This window comes from Sorex araneus, chromosome 7 (assembly GCF_027595985.1).
Source record: "Sorex araneus isolate mSorAra2 chromosome 7, mSorAra2.pri, whole genome shotgun sequence".
Taxonomy (NCBI): Eukaryota; Metazoa; Chordata; class Mammalia; order Eulipotyphla; family Soricidae; genus Sorex; species Sorex araneus.
Genome location: NC_073308.1, coordinates 64,768,182 through 64,785,232, shown reverse-complemented (window position 1 = coordinate 64,785,232; position 17,051 = coordinate 64,768,182). Strand labels below are relative to the sequence as shown.

Below are 17,051 nucleotides of genomic sequence, written 5' to 3'. Positions count from 1 at the left end.
GAAACGCCTTTCTGTGTCCCAGACAGAAATCTTGATCCAAAAGGATTGAGCAAAGAGAATTATAGCTTCAGACACACACAGAAGTTTCACAACAGAGATCTTGACAGACTGTTGCGCATGAATATTTTTCTTGCAAGGTTTGGCACTAGCCTTTAAGCTTTATACTGTGAGGCTCAGGGGCCGGGAAGATAGTATACAGTAAGCAGGGCATTTGCCTTGCACGCGGCTCACCCGGGTTCGATCCCCGGCATCCCAGATGGTCCCCAACACTACCAGGAATAATTCCTGAGCACAGAAGCCAGGAAGAACCCCTGAGCTTCACTGGGTGTGGCCCCCAAATCGCCCCCTACCCTTCCCTCCCCACCTCCCAAACAAAACCAACAAGAAAAAAGAAATTTATGAGGCTCAGTGACCTTGAAATCAGTCCGAATAACTCAAGGGGATGCCTAGTAGGAAAACCTTCATGGACATTCAGGCCACTGAACTGTGTGGTAAGTTTCAGAGGCCCGAGAGTAACGTGGCATCGGTGTGACTCAGGATGCCACAATTGTTCTGCTGAACGCAGGAAAAGGGCATGCAGAGACTACAGGGCGGAGTGGTGGACAGGAAGTGTCCCCGGTCCTGCATATGGTTTAAGTCTCTTCCTCTTTCAGCCACATGGAAGCAAATACTGGACACTTCTTAGAAAGCTGAGGCCCAACCGGGAACTAATTTTTGCTTGCTCTTTTGGTCAATTACTGGCTTTGTCGTTTTTTGTGTCCAGTTTTCTTCCCATCTGGCTAGACAGAATGTGTATGCGTAACATTGATTGGCACCCAGGACCTCTTGTTTTCATTTATTCATAAGAGCAGTGGGATTCAATGGGGAAAATATGTTGCAACCACGCGTCAGCTCTGCCAAGGCGGTCGGCGTTAATAGAGCGTCTCCTCTGCCTTTCTCTTAAGTGTGCTTCATTCAAGAATGTAACAGGCTGCTTCCAGAGGGACGATCTGCGTATCTGCACATCTGAGTAACAGGGAAACGTCTGGGTCTCAGTGGTGGGTGTGGCATGAGACAGCATGGAGCGCGGCCGCTCTCAAACTGACTGTAACATTTTTGCGCTTACAGTTGGCTGTGGAGTCTGCCACGGTGAACAGGTAAGAGAAAAAAGAAACGGGAGGGCCGGAGAGATAGTATACTGGGAAAGGCCTTACAGCGGCTGACCCTGGCTCAATTCCCTGGCAACACTTATGGTCCACCGAGCACCACCAGGATTGATCCCTGAGCACAGAGCCAGGAGTAAGCCCTGAGCACCACTGGGTGTGGCCCCCCGCCCCAATGAAACAAAACAAAAATAAAAAGATTTAAAAAAAAATCATGGGAGAAAAAGAAAACCCACACAAAATATAATTTGAACAACCTTCGAAACCGAACCCCGTATTTCATCTCCAAAGTTCCCTGTCTTTATTCCTAACCCAAATATGAGACCCTTCCTTTGAAGCCGCTTCGGATAAGCGGAAGGCCGCGCTCTCCTGGAATGGGACTTGGCGGAATTTCGTGTGGAAACCTTTTGAAGGAATGTTTCAAAACAGGATGTCAAGAAATGCCAGTAACGGGCTTTGAAAGCATCTCTTCACTCTCTTCCCCCTGCTGAGTTGATGAAGAGGCATGTCACAGTGGTAGGGGAAAGAAAAAAAAAGAATCGCGCAGTAAATCAAAGTATTTGTGAGTAGGACTTTGGGGAAAAAAAAAGTCTCGCTGCATCAGAAGGGTCTCTTCCTGGGGGTGTGGCCTCGTTTCCAACGTACAGCAACAATGGCAGAGGCCTGACGCAGGGAGGCGGGAGGAAGAAGGCGGGTTTGCTGCTGTCGCTGATGAGAACTGTCTCCTGCGCGGGGAAAGACATTCATCAGGCAACTGAAGTACGGTCCTACCCTCTGGCAGTCACAAAGTCTGTTTTTGGAAAGAATGCTCTGGTCAAAGACATTTTAAGGCACTTAAACAGCTTTCTCTCTCTCTCTCTCTCTCTCTCTAGCTCTTTCTCTCTCTCCTCTCGTGTGTGTGTATGTGTGTGTGTGTGTGTGTGTGCACGTGTGTAAAAAAATAAAATATGCATCGAGGCGACTTTCACAAGTCCATGTCTACACGTGTTCAGCACGGCGTGTCTGTACATATCTACATCGCGGCATCCGGGCGCCTGCTCCGTTATACCGTCGGCCTGGTCAGCTTCACGCCCTGCAAAAGACCACAGCGTGAGCTCAGAGGTGGGCAATAACCACAGAGAGGTGAAAGCATCGGGGACCCCCCCTGGAGCATCGTGCTGGCAGGGGGACGCCAAGACCTGCCCAGAGAGCGTTTCTAACCAACGCGATAACGCCGTGGCCGCCCACAGCATGGGGACCTGGTCTAAGAACTGAGCCTGCCTGCGGGCGGGAGGGAGGGAGGGGACCTCTGGACACAGGTGGAGAGCGGGAAGACACCCAGCTGGTGGGCAGGGTATTGGAACAAGGTGTACATGACACCGTCCTTAACGGTGTTGTGCATCAGTCTGGCTGTACGCGTGGGGAACAGGAAGGGATCACGGTGTGCAGACTGGCTGGGCGGCGGGTGAAGGTGGTGTTCCCGAGTCAGGGGCACACGTGCTCTAGGACAGTGACTGAATCTCCCCACTTCCCACAACTCCACTTCATCTCTGAGTGGACTAGCACGTTCTTTTTCTTTCTTTTTTTTTTTTTTATAAGTTTTTAAAAATTTTATTGGATCACCATAAGACAGTTACAAGCTTTCATGTATGAGTTACAATCTCACAATGATCAAACACCCATCCCTCCACCAGTGCACATTCACCACCACCAATATCCTGGGTATACTCCCCTTTCCCACCCTCCCCCTGCCTCCATGGCAGATAATATTCCCCATACTCTCTTTCTACTTTTGGGCATTATAGCTTGCAACACAGACACTGAGAGGTCATCATGTTTGGTCCATTATCTACTTTCGGCATGCATCTCCCATCCCAACTGGTTCCTCCAGCCATCATTTTCTTAGTGATCCCTTCTCTATTCCCTCTGCCTTCTCCCCTCTGCTCATGAAGCAGGCTTCCAGCTATGGGGCAATCCCCCTGGCCCTTGTATCTACCGTCCTTGGGCGTCAGCCTCATGTGGCACGTTCTTTTTCAAACTTCACTGTTAAGTGCAGTTGTACTTTGGTAGCAAGATAAAATATGCAGCTCTGCCCAACGGAAGTGGGCAGTGAATCTCGCTATCCCCGCACCCCGCCGAAGAAGGACGGGCGGATTGAGGGCGCGGGCGGTGCCAAGCTGCTTCCCCTCTGACCTTGCCCCACGCCCCGGCTCGCTGGCGTCCTACCTTCTGCCTGGAGACCATCCACGACTTGATGGTTGGCACCAGCACGCTGCCCAGCAGGATCTGCACTGGGTGGTAGATGAGCAGGGGCACGGAGATGAGAGACAGGTGCTCGTGGCCGGCAAACACGATCTTCAGCATCGGGATTCCTGAGGGGCAAAGGGAGGCAGGAAACTTACGAGGCAAATCGGGTCCATCACAAAGTGCAGACGGGCCCCGTGGGGGCGGGACACAAGAACAGGTGTTGGGCGGCAAATCTCCCCTGGCGTGGCCCCAGCATGGGGGGCTGGTCTCAAGCAGTCCTCCAGATCCCTCATCGTCCCTCTGCTACCGGACGGTCTAAGCTCTGATCAGAAGCGATCAAAACTCCAGGGGGGTTTGCCCTCGGCGGCATCCGCCTCCCTCTGGGCTAGCGGGTGGCCTCGTCAGGGTGAGGTAGGTGAGGAATATGTTCCCGCCCGGTGGTGTTAGGGAGGCTGCCCGCACCAAGAACAAGCCCCCCAGTTTCCCCGCGGGGGTCCAAAGGCCGTGGTAAGAGGGATGGGAGGGACTGACGGCCCATACAGCCCAGTGAATATTCCTGAAGGCTTTGCCCGTTCTGTTTGGGCCTCGGGCGTGGCGGGGGACCTCTCAGCTGAGAGCCGGGTACTCCAGCCCGCTGAGGTCTCCCGGGACTCGGGCTACAGCCTGTCCGAATGCATCTGCCCTTCTCTCCCGCTGAGGGCCAGAGGCACACGGCTTTACGGGCAGGTGCCCACCCGGGGCCCCTCCCGAGCACAGACACTGGCTGAACGATGAGCATCACCCATGGAGCTGACGTGGCCGAGGCCGTGGGACCCGTTTGGACATGCGGGACAGGTTTTTTTGCCCCCCTATGGAATTCATTTTATTCATTTATTTATTTGGCTTTTGGGGTCACACCCAGCAATGCTCAGGGGCCACTCCTGGCTCTGCACTCAGAAATTACTCCCAGCAGTGCTGGGGGTTGGGGGGACCAGATGAGATGCCGAGGATTGAACCCGTGTCGACCACGTGCAAGTCAAACGCCCTACCCCCCCATACTCTTGCTCTGGCTCTGGAATTCATTTTTTCTTTTCTTTTTTTTCTTTTTGGGTCACACCTGGCGATGCTCAGGGGTTACTCCTGACTCTACACTCAGGAATTACCCCTGGCGGTGCTCAGGGGACCATATGGGATGCTGGGAATCAAACCCGGGTCGGCCGTGTGCAAGGCAAACACCCTCCCCGCTGCGCTATCGCTCCAGCCCCTGGAATTCATTGTCACGGCTCCACCTTCTTGCTACCTCTGCGGGAGATGCCGACCATCCGGACAGCACAATGCCGGCACACTGAGAAGTGTTTCCTGAGTCCCCTCTGCCATGACCTGCGCCTCCCGGCCAGCCCCAGGCCTCCACCGTGCAGCACGTGGACCTAGAGCACCCCCCTTCCTGCAGATGCCCACATCAGGGCCACGGGCTGGAGACATGCTCTCTCTCCCCTCTCACTGCTGCCCTCACGCCTCCTAAGATGGTCATCACTGGTCTTTGGCCAATCTACAAGGCAAAAGTGCGGCCTTTTGTTTTATCGATTTTTTTAAGGGGTTTGGGCCACACCTGGCTGTGCTCAGGACTTAATCCTGGTTCTGGGTCACACCTGGCAAGGCTCAGGGGTTCCTACTGGCTCTGCACTCAGGAATTACTCCTGGCGGTGCTCAGGGGACCATCTGGGATGCTGGGAATTGAACCTGGGTCAGCCGCGCGCAAGGCAAACGCCCTCCCCACTGTGCTATGGCTCCAGCCCCCACTCAGGGATCATTTCTGGTGGGACCTGGGGAACTGTATGTGGGGCAAGGGATCGAACCCAAGTTGGCCATGTGGAAGGCAAGTGCTTTCCCACCGTACTACGCCCCTCGCCCCGGAAGTGCTCTCTTTAAAGGACAAACACACAGGCCGCATCCGCTGACATTATGGCCTGGAAAGTCATCAGCACGGGAGGGAAGAGACAAGCTCCCTCTTGGGTCCCCAGGAAGGTGATTTGAGGCCAAGGGAAGAAGCTCAGGAGAGGGTGTGGGAGGCCACAGCGATGGGGACAGACGTCTGGAGCTCTCGGTCCCCAAAGGTGGGGAGAGCAGGGGTTTCATCTCCTCTGCAGAAGGACGCCACAGGGCCAAGTGAGCTGAGGTGGATTTTTGCTGTTCTCCTGGGCTCGGCCAGCATTCTGGGGTTCGTGTGAGGAAATACACACAGCAACACTGCCTACAGGAGACGCGGGGCTGGAGAGAGCCGCCGCGCCCAGCAGAGCCTGCATCCGGGATGGGAAACTGCAACAAGGATAATCACTGTCACTGTCACTGTCGTCCCATTGCTCATCGATTTGCTCGAGCGGGCACCAGTAACGTCTCCATCATGAGACTTGCTGTTACTGTTTTTGGCATATCGAATATGCCACGGGTAGCTTGCCAGGCTCTGCCGCACAGGCGAGATACTCTCTCGGTACCTTGCTGGGCTCTCCGAGAGGGGCGGAGGAATCGAACCCGGGTCGGCCGTGTGCAAGGCGAACGCCCTACCAGCTGTGCGCAAGGATAATAAAACAGAGAATGAATAATGATGACGAGGTGACGAGAGGGGTCAGGGCGCTCGGCCTGTGGGCCTAAACTCCCAGCCTCCGACCTTCCCATCACCTCGGGAGGTTGGTGAGCTGTTTGCTTGACTTAAACATCTGAGGCAGGAGGGCCAGAAACCCCTGGGTGGGAATCTTCCCCTGACCCCTCTCCCCCGTGCATGGAGAATTTCAAGTCGCAGGTACCCCAGAAGCTCTGAGAACTTCCTGGGACTGGATGTAAGCAAGACGCCCCAGGAAGCGAAAGGGTACGTCTTTCAGAAGCACTTCCTGAGGCGCAGGGCCTAGAGGGGCTGCCGGGGTACCCGGTGCCTCCGTCTCCTTTGGGACCCAACACCAGGCTCTCTCCTGCCTCTGTGCTGGTCTCACCCGCATACGCTCCCTTTTGTTAAGGAGAAGGAAGCAGCAACAATGAGAGAGAGAAAAACAAAAAACAAAAAACAACCAAAACTCAACCCCCAAAGCCAAACTTGACTAGTGTTATCTCTAAACGAAATTTAAACAGGGGCTTCTTTTCATCTGGCCCACGTCGCCGATACCCACGGAGCAGATTAATTTGAATGCACGCAGGTACCGAGTCTGTGTCTCGGCGGTTGACAGAACCCAGTGTAGACTTTACGAGATGGCATTTGACTTTATGGGAGTGAACACTGCGCGCATTTGCAATTTTACAGGGACTTTAAGCTGTCAGGCTGAAAAGTGTTTATAAAACATTAATCAAAAAGTGCCTCTTTAATACCATGCATTGTCTGAAAGATGTTAGAAGGCGCAGATTGTAAATGGATTCTTTTTCTGACTAAAGTAATTTCCACCAAAGCCCTGTCCCCGCTGCGCTACAAGTACCCGGCGTAGGGACATGAAGAGCACTTCCCCGGCACGCCACTACCTGAGCCACACACTGGGGAAATCACTAATGTACAGCGCTCCATATTCCATGTCACACATGACACATTCGTCTAGAATCACCCAACAGGGTTTGACACGGCGCCACACTCCATAAGCAGAGCTTTCACCTGACGTCTGCCAAGCAGGAGCTTCAGGTGCGAGCTTTCTTCTTCTAAGGAGCAAGCAAGGCGCTTCTTTCATCCTCCGCCCAGGACGGCAAGGAGAAGACAATAGGCACCAGACCGGTGGTTTATTCTTCTCCTTTCTTCTCTTTTTTTTTCCTCTCTTACCTTAAATATGTTTCTTTTACGTTTTCTGAGTTAGAAAAGCCCTTTTGTAGGTGCCTTTAAGTTCGCGTGGCTATTCTTTCTCTTTGATGGATGGTTTCTACTTATTTATTGTGTTTGGGGTCACGCGAGCAGTGCTCAAGGACTGTTCCTGCCTCTGTGCTCAGGAGTGAAACCTGGCAAGGCCTGGGAGACCTTATGTGGGGATTAAAAGTGGGTTGGCCTGAACTATCTCTGCACTAACTCTCTGGCCTCACAGATAATCAGTTTTTAACTTTACTTTGGGAAACTGTTTCCTTCCTAGATTAAACGAGATTTTTAATTTAAGCCCTACCAATATAAAAACTATAACACTGCTTAAGTTTACTTGTAGGTACATGATCTTCTATCCATCCATTCATCCATTCCATCCACCATCCATCCATCCACCATCCATCCATCCATCCACCACTCATCCATCCATCTACCATCCATCATCCATCCATCCATCCATCCACCATCCATCCATCCATCTACCATCTATTCATCCATCCATCCATCCATCCATCCATCCATCCATCCATCCACCATCCATCATCCATCCACCACCCATCCATCCATCTACCATCCACCATCCATCCATCCACCATCCATCATCCATCCACCATCCATCCATCCATCCATCCATCCATCCATCCATCCATCCATCCATCCATCTCCATCCATCCATCTACCACCCATCATCCACCATTCATCCATCACCCATCTCCGTCCATTCATCCATCTCCATCCATCATCATCACTTTTGGGGCCTCTGCTCTGTGTAAGCTGCCCTCTGCGTGCTGGGGTGGAAGAGTAAATGCAGACAGACTGTCTTTGGGACCCCACATCCTCACAGGCTGTCCCTGCCCTAACGGCTCTCCTGCCTGAGGCATGGGTGTGGTAGAGTCTCAGCCTCACCTGTCATTGGTCCACCCAGTTTCTCCACACCTCCCCAAACTGGGGGATCATCTTTGACTAATCCCCGATATTTTTCTGCCTCAACATCAGTCATCAAATTCCGGGGATTCCCTTTCCACAGACATTCTCTTTCCCATTTTCCCTCCGGTCTTCCTGATTTGGTTCCTCAGACGGTCACCTCAGGGTCGCCCTGCTGCCTCCTCACACAACCCCATCTCCAGCCTCTTCCCCTCATCAATCCCACAAATCGCAGCCAGATTCATCTTCTGAAAAACCCACATTAATTAAAGCCAATGCCTTACTCAAGAATGACGAGGACTTCCAAGGCTCATTCATCAAACTCTCTGCCTCTCCACCCTCACTGAAAGACAATCTCCACGGCTACCATTTCCTAGGTGAGCCCCGCGTGCTAAGTGCTTTCCCCTAGTTATCTGTCTTATCACGACCCAACAGCCAAAGGAAGTGGGCAGCCATTTTCCCACTGAGGATGGGAAAACCCAGCTTTTGAGAGCAGCCGCGCGGCTGAATGTGGTGGGTTCTCCAGAGGCAGAAAAGGACTCCAGTCTGTCGAGCTCACTGGCTGCTGTCGATTCTATCCACACTACTTAGCACTTCCTTATCTCTGCACAAGCCAGACCCGTGCCTGGGTCCTGGATCCTGTCCTTTCTCTTGTGTGCCTGAATCTTCCATGTGTTTCTTCGGGCTTGGTTTCAGTGATCCTTCCACGTTACCACCCCTCCATTGGTTCCTTCCTCTTTAAGACACCACCTAATGACTATGTAACTTTTTCTAGGTGACGCTGTCACTATGTCTCCTTTGCGGGGCGGGGGAGGGGGGCACTCAATACTTAAACGACTGATGAGAAGAAGAAACGGCTCCTCTTGGAAAAGACAGAGAAGAGGATGAATGTTGGGGCCTCACAGACTCTGAAGACAATGTCCTCAGACAGACAGCCGTACAGGGTGTGACTGCAAAGGCTGAAACATACATAGGGCGTGGCAGGAAGGACAGAAGCCGCTCAGCCCACGAACTCGAGACTTGACATGAGAACCGACGTGGGGAGTGGGAGAGGACATTCGCCGAAAAGCGCGTGTTGTGTGTCTGCCATCTATGAAACCGACTCACTTGGTCAAGAGTCAGTCTACACCAGTTTCTCATCAGGCTCCAACCTGGCTCCCAGTCGGCCCCCAGGATATTCCGAAGGGGGTGGGTACAAGTGAAAACTGTAAATTGGGGGTCATGGCGCAAGACTGGGGGTCAGCCAGTAGGAGAGGCGGGTACAGGAAGGAGCTAAGGGTGGAGGCAGCTGGTTTCTGTTCTGAAATATGCTGGTTCTGGTGAAAAGGGTGTTTCAGAAGTGGCCTGAGCTGGGTCACCTGGGCGCTGAGAAGGGGAAGCCGGGGGTATAGGGCGGGTTCCCCCTCATTGGCCTGAGAGCTTCGCAGGGGGACCGCGCCCCTAGGGAACTTCCTGATGAACAAAGGAATCCAGCGCCTGCCTCAACGGCGGCTATGTGTCCAGGGGAGAGCAGGTTACCCTCGAGATGGGCAGGAAGGTGAGTGAGACGACTTTACTCTCTTCCCTCGCGGTGAAGGAAGATGTTCATCTTTCGAGAACACTCTGGCAGAGGCTGATGCCCACAGGATGCACAAACATACGGAACGAAACGAGGAATTCACATGAAAAAAATAAATAAATAACCCAGGGTCAAGGGGACCCACTGAGCATGGTCATCAACGTGGGCCTGGCTGGCTGGCCCTGGCAAGGTGTGGCCAGTGAGTCAGGATTCTTCGGGTGGGTTCTCATTTGGACGACGCTGAGCCCTTGAACCTCTGAAGTTCAAGGTGAAGAGAAGCGGAGGTAGGGGGCCTGTGCGCGAGGCAAGGCCTCCCTGCTCGCATCTCCTCACTTGGTCTCCCCCGGCCCCCCAGGTTATATCAAAGCCCTGGCAGGCCTCCAGGTGTTGGGCAGTGGGACCATGCACGGTCCCCCCTAGACACGGACACGTGCCCCGGGCCATCGCAGCGCTGCGCCCTCACCCCTCTCCCCGGCAGCCGCTTCCTCTCGTGGGCACCAACGCTGAGCCTGACACAGACCTCAGGACACAAACAAGCCCTCGGGACTCGGGGAAGGAGAAGGCAGAGCGATTTGTTCTTGAGTCCATCTCTCCGAAAAGGTGGAGTCGAGGGTATGGGCGGAGAGAGACGGTACAGAGGTGAGGGCACGTGCCCTGCACGTGCCCGACGCCAGCTCAATCCCTGGCACCACTCAGACGGTTCCCCAGCACCTCTGCAGTGGCCCGGAGGCCCCCCGAGCACGGTCGGGGTGGCCTGGGACATCCCCAGTGTCACAAGGTTGAGCAGCAACGCATCATCCGCCCGAGTGGCCGGGAATCGCCACCTCTTGAGTCCTGCTTGGGAGACACCCCTCAGCCCCCCACTGCTCCCCAAAAAGATTGATCTGGGTCTGAACTGGGCAAGGTGACACCCTGCTAATGCTCTCCTGCCTTTTTAAGACTGCAACAATGGGGGGCTGGAGTGATAGCATAGCAGGTAGGGCCTTTGCCTTACACGCGGCCGACCTGGGTTCGAATCCCATCCCAGCATCCCATATGGTCCCGTGAGCACCACCAGGGGTGATTCCTGAGTGCAGAGCCAGGAGTGACCCCTGTGCATTGCTGGGTGTGACCCAAAAAGCAAAAAAAAAAAAAAAAGACTGCAACAATGGGACATTCAGGCCTCTTTTAAGGGCTTTAAGTGAGAGGAAGGAGAAGAAAAAGATCGGGGAGCCACTGTTTTCCTAGTTCCCTCTGTTTTCCGTAACCTCGGGACACTGAACCTCTATCAGAACACAGGAACTGTGGTACTCACAGATGGGCTCCCAAGCAGTCACGTTAGTTAGAGAGGAAGTGGCTGTTACCCCCTTGCACGCTTCTGGAAGCGCAGTGGAGTCTAAACGCGCTCAAAGAGGAAAGGATCCACGGGTCCAGCCCCGGATACAGGAGGCTCTCCGGGTGACACTGAAAACACGCGAGCTCGAAGGCTAGAGCAGGACGGGGAGAGAGGATGGAGGACAAGGCACTCGCCTCGCAGGAGACTGACCCGGGCCTGCTCCCTGCCGCCACACAGGCAGCACCATCAGGAGGCCCCCGGAGCACCATCAGGAGCGTCCCCTGAGCACCGAGCCAGGAGTAAGCCCTGCGCACTGCCCAAAAGCCAGAAACAGAACAAAAAAGGGGCAAAGCACGCCAGAGGCCCAGGTTCAGTCCCTGGCACGCCACGGTCTCTGCGCAGTGCTCGGGGTGGCCCTCAAAACGAAAATAAACTGGAACATGCGGTGCCTGGGTCTGTCTCTCCTGCGGGGTGCAAGCTCACAGCCAGGGGAAGGTGCCCTGCGCTGCCGTGGGTCACCTCAGGGTGATGCTCACCTCAAGGGCATGGCTGGGCGGGAGGCTGGGGGGGGGGGCTCGGTCTGGCCGGGGTGAGGAAGGGGGGACCAGAACACTGGAGGATTCTGGAGTGAGACACGACCCCGGGTGCCCGCTCTGGGCTCACCCAGTCCATCCTGGTTACGTGGCCTGTGTTCCCTAGGAGGGCCACGGGGAGGCCGAGAGCCCTTGGGAGGGCGGGGGGGGGGGGGGGAGGGGGGCGGGCGAGAACCTGAGAGAGAGTCGAGCGCGGGGGGCTGGGGGGGGGGGCGCGCTTGGTTCTGATGTCACGTCAGTCAGCTCAGGCAGTGGCCGGGCGGGGACGGTCCCTAGCGACAGAGCCGGGAGAAAGCCCCGAGCACTGCTGGCCGAGGCCCCCCAAACCCAGGGCCAGAGACGCAGCAGAGAGGTTAAGGCTGACTCGGGTTTGATCCCCCGTGCCGCATAGGGTCCCCTAAAAGCAGCCAGCAGCCCCGAGCACTCCAGGTGTGGTCCCCAAACAAACGGGCACATGCCCTCAACGCAGCACGCTCAGCAGGAACGCTGTTTCCTTAGAGGGGCTGCTCCTGGCAGGATGGACCCCCGTGCCCTGTGAGTGGCGGGCGGCCAACTTTGGTGCCCGGACGGACTTGCTGGAGGGGACCGGGCCGGCGGGGTCCCCCTCCGTCGGTGGCCGTGGGCTCCGTGCCCCTGCTGCAGGAAGCCGCACGGAGCCCGCTGTGCTCGGGGCCGCCTCGAACTGGGGGAGCGCGTCTGGATCGATTACGGGGGGCTTCGGGGAAGAGACGGGAGCAGATAAATAATTGGAGAGACGCGCCACCCGGGCGACAGCTGTAATTTATCCCTCTCTGCCTGGGAGCGGGGACGGGGCGGGCTTCAAGCGGATGTGCTCTCCTGGGTGCGATTCTTCACTTCAAACACCGTCAGCGCGCGGCTGCGCGAAGCGCGTTAGTACCGCTCGGGGCGAACTCCCTAAATATTAATCAGGACAATAATAAACAAGCTCCCGCTCCGGGCGGCAGGGACACGCCGCAGGAAGCCCCGGGGAAGGGCCCCGGGACCGCCGCTCCCGTGCAGGGCGCAGGCACGGCGGGAAGGACAAGCTCCCCACGCGGAGGAGAGTCTCCCGCTTGTTCTGGAACCTTCTTTTCTTTCAGAGGGGTGGGGTGCCCAGGACGCCTCAGCTGAGTATTAATGAGCGTGATTCATCTCTTTGGAGCCCCTTCTGACAAGAGGGGTCTTTTTCCTTTGAAACAAATATGATGCCATGGAATGGAAAGAGTCTCCCGGGGCCAGAAAGTAAGTGCAGTGGGTAGGGCCTTGCATGTGGCTGACCCTGATTTGTTGCCTGGCGCTGCCCAGGATACTCAGGTCCCTCCAGGAGTGACTCCTGAGCACAGAGCCAGGAGTAAACCCTCAACACTGAGGGGTCTGCCCCCAGAACCAAATGCACCAACGCACCCACCAAATGAACAAATTAAAAAATGCATTAAAACTGAATTAAAACAGGGCTGACTGCAGCCAGCCAGAGGAGGTGACATCAGCTACCTTAGAGTTACCCCCTCCTCTTGGGGCCCCTGTAGGCTTGGTCAAGGAGTGAGCCTCCCTCTGGTTCTCCTCTGCCTTTGGGAGCAGCCAGTTACTTCATGCAACAAGCCCTTAGAACAGAGTTAGCCTCTGAGGCAGCCCGGTCATCATTAGGAGACGTGTTATGTGGGGGTAGAGGGCTGTCCCTTCCATTATTAGCAGGTGGGCATGTTATTGTTGCCATTGCAAAACATGGTGAGTGGAAAAACAACTTCCCGGAAGTAAATCACACTGAGAAGAAAAACTCTGGTCTGTCCAAGAGTGAATAAAATCTCAATGTAGGCGTGCTTTCATTTTGTAGACCAGGAATTATTCTGGGTCTAAAGTTTGGTCCCGCCTCCCGGATGGAACCAGGAATTTGGGCTCCATTTCATCTCAGCAGTAGCCAGAGCCGAGGTGGGGGCAATTTGCAGATGGGGATAAGAATTCATCGGCGGGGCTGGGGCGATAGCACAATGGGGAGGGCGTTTGCCTTGCATGCAGCCGACCCGGGTTCGATTCCCAGCATCCCATATGGTCGCCTGAGCACCACCAGGAGTAATTCCTGAGTGCAGAGCCAGGAGTAACCCCGATGGGTGTGACTCCCCTCAAAAAAGCAATCTCATCCGTGATGTCTGAAGCCTTCCCCTGTGCTTGGACTTGGACCCATAAATGAGCCTCGAGATCCATGGCGTGATTTTTGCCTAGCACGTCGAAGGCATATGGACGGTGTCTCCTAAAGGGTGAGCGGTGCTCGGCGTGTTCACATGGTCATGTGGGTTACTACCTGGAGGCTGTGGGGATAGAGAAGGTCTGGCAGTTGCTGGCAGAGGGAAGATGCCTCTCGCCCAGGAAGACAGCAACTGGTGTTTCATGAAGATGGAAGTGGATGGTCAGGCTCCAGGGATCCCCAAAGAGATCTTTATAACCCTGCAGCTTAGACTCGCTGCTTAGGATGTGGGGACTTCTCCAATGCTGATGACAAATCTAGGATGCCAGCAGTGATGTCGGACACCAGATTCAGAATTAAAAAAACACAAAGCACGAGAAGGACACCAATCTCCACAGAGCCTAAGTGCCTTGCTTCGAGAGAAACTTGATCTCTTTCTGGGGCTGGAGCAGGAAAGAGGCGCCTCCCTTACCTCCCCACCCCTCCACCGTCCTTCAGCCACTGTCCTTCAGCCTGGCGAGAGAATCTTAGCAGGACTGTGACTCCAAGGGAATGTTCCAGACGCTGCCTCATGGCAGAGGTCCCTCAACTGTCTTCCCTCACAGAACTGCACCCCCAGCAGCAAACTGTAGGGCAGAAATGTATTTGTGGCCCTACTCCACAGACCAACTTCCAATCGCGTCTTTATGCATGATTCGTATTCCTGCTTTCATAGTTCCCTGCCACACGGCACTGTGATTCTCAGTCGCCAGAGTGAGGACTGCGTCCCTCAGACTCACTCTGAGCAGATGATATGTTTTTGTTAATAAACGAAGGAATGAAAGAGCAGCTGACCACCGGGAGTATTGAAACAAACACTCAGGGGGACCAGGACTGATACAAAATATTTAAAACTGTCCTATAATCTGTGGTGTAATCAGAGGGAGTTGTAATCAGAGGAACTAAGCCTATTCTAAGCCACACTGGCAGTATACATTGGCAACACACGGAATCAAGTGACTACTTCTGTGCTCCCAAGGGTTTTCACATCAGGGCCGAAAAGACAGCCCAGTGGGTTGAGCACATTTCTGCATGTGGGAGGCCTGGGTTTGACCTTAGCCACCTGGGTGTGACCAAAATATAAGTCAATTAAAAAAACAAAAACAACACCTCCACCCCTCCCCAAGAGCTTTCATCTAACAGATCTGGAAGTGTGGAGGCCTGGAATATAATCTGTCATATAATCTGGAGGAGGTTCTGTGAGTTTTTTCTATCATTAATTTCTTTTGTAATGCAAATAAGATAATAATAATTGACCTGCTAATAATCAGGTTTTATTTAGGCAATGGGACTTAGAGGGTTAAGTGCTTGATCAAAATATTGCCAACTGTAGGGGATTTTATTAAGAGAATACTCTTTGTCTGTTTGGGACACACTGGTGGTACTCAGGGGACCATACGGGGTGCAGGGGACCAAAGCTGGGTCGGTCGCATGGAAGGCAAGCATCCTGCTCACTGGACTCTCATTCTGGCCCGTTAAGAGAATACTCTTCATGTGCCACATAGAATCATAGGTAACCAGAAGGAAAAACTTTCATTTCTCAATTCTAGTTCCTCTTGAGAAAGCAGCACAGAGAGAGAGAGACAGACAGACAGAGAGAGACAGACAGAGAGACAGAGAAAGAGAGAGAGAGAGAGAGAGAGAGAGAGAGAGAGAGAGAGAGAGAGAGAGAGAGGAGAGAGAAGGAAGGTACCTGCCATGTAGGCATGGGGCATGGCTGGTGGCGGGAGGGAAACTGGGGACACTGGTGGTGAGAAATGTGTACTGGTGGAGGGTGAAGGACGGGTGTTGGAACAATGGGTAAGCCTGAAACCCAATCATAAACAACCTGTAACTGTGTATCTCAGGGTGATCCAATTAAACAAAAAAGAACTCTTCCTTTGACACACCTGACGGAGAACGTCACTGCCTTCCAGCCTGGCAGTGCCAGCCACTGAACACAGACGCAGACTCAGAGGGACGGAACGCTCAGTGGCAGCTCCTCTTTCCCTCTTTGGCAGATGAGGAAACTGAGCCCGACCGGAACCGAGTGACCTATTCCAGCGCTGGGTGAGAGAACAGGCCCCTGTGCCAAGCAGGTGTGTTCCTCCTGTTCCTCCCAGATCCCCCTGTCTCCTGAAAGGCTGCATCATCTCTGCTTCATGCAGTTTCCTGTCACCACTCATCCCGGAACTGCACCTATAAGTTCCTAAGAGCAAGACAAGAGTAGCTTGGGCCTTTGTGCAGGAATGCCCCCTCCGTGGCCAAACGCAGAGTGGGCTTTTCAGAAGTGCTGCTCAGGACATGCGACTGAACCTTTAAGTCACATTCTCCCAGTCCAGAGTGTCTTCATGAGGATGAAACCGCCACAGACTTTTGCTGCCAAGGAGCTGAAATCAACAGACGGCCAAGGAGAGAGGAAGTAATGCGTGGGAAGGATGTGCTCCCATTCCAAACACGAAAAGCAAACTGAGCATGAACTCAGGGGTCACAAACACCTGGACGCATTCTCTTTCCAGGAACAGGGGAGGTTCCCTGCATCTCGCAGAATTCTAGAAAAACCCACTACTTTGGATACACAGGACCTAACATGAAGAAGCACAAAACATTCTTATAATGATTATTTTTTGTTTGCCACACCTGGTGGGCTCAGACGACCAAATGGGGGTGCCGGGGATTGAACCTGGGTCAGCTGCATGCCAGGCAAATGCCCTCCTGGATGAGTCACTTGATTTGAATTTCTTTCCTGATGAAATGTCTGTGCAGCGAGGCACTCATACCTAGGACACAGGCTCTTGACCCTCTGCTATGAAAAATGTTTTCTTGTCCTTTACAAATAGCACCCTAAAGCTGGGGGATAACCTGGGAGAGCTTGTGGCTCTCCCGTCACCCCCCCAGCAAGGGATGCTGTCTTGCGCGAATATCAAATTACCTTCAACCCAGAGCTGAAACTCCGGTGGAGCAGACGAGCCCGGGGTACTGTTCTAGACGCACCCCAGTGACCGGGCTGCCCTTCCTCGGGCCCCCCCTTCCTTCCTGAACGAACTCCAGGGAACGGCATCACGTCAGGCTTTCCAGATGGATTATGTGAAGCCATAGCTCAATGTCATCTCCAATAGGAAGTCTCATAATTAAAGGTCAAATAGTCACTTCATCTGCAATCAATCAATAGAAAAAGTACTAATACGGAGAACTAATCAATCAATGGCAAAGGCACTAATAAAAGCCATGAATCAAATCCAGCACGTGTGTAGATGCGCGGACACGGGAGGGACGGAGACAGGGGCGAGCCAGAAC

General features: G+C 53.9%; 1 protein-coding gene across 2 annotated transcripts in view; it reads right to left on the bottom strand.

The window, feature by feature from the left end:
- Positions 1-380: 380 nt before the first annotated feature.
- Positions 381-17,051, bottom strand: part of SLC10A7 (solute carrier family 10 member 7) — a 202,711-nt gene continuing 186,040 nt past the window's right edge. For both annotated transcript variants that reach the window (XM_055144943.1, XM_004606192.2), the window contains 2 exons: positions 3,348-3,493; positions 381-2,214 (listed from right to left, as the gene is read on the bottom strand). In XM_055144943.1, the coding sequence (XP_055000918.1) occupies positions 2,185-2,214; positions 3,348-3,493 (176 nt within the window). In that variant the 3' untranslated portion in view covers positions 381-2,184. The remainder of the gene's footprint in view (positions 2,215-3,347; positions 3,494-17,051) is intronic.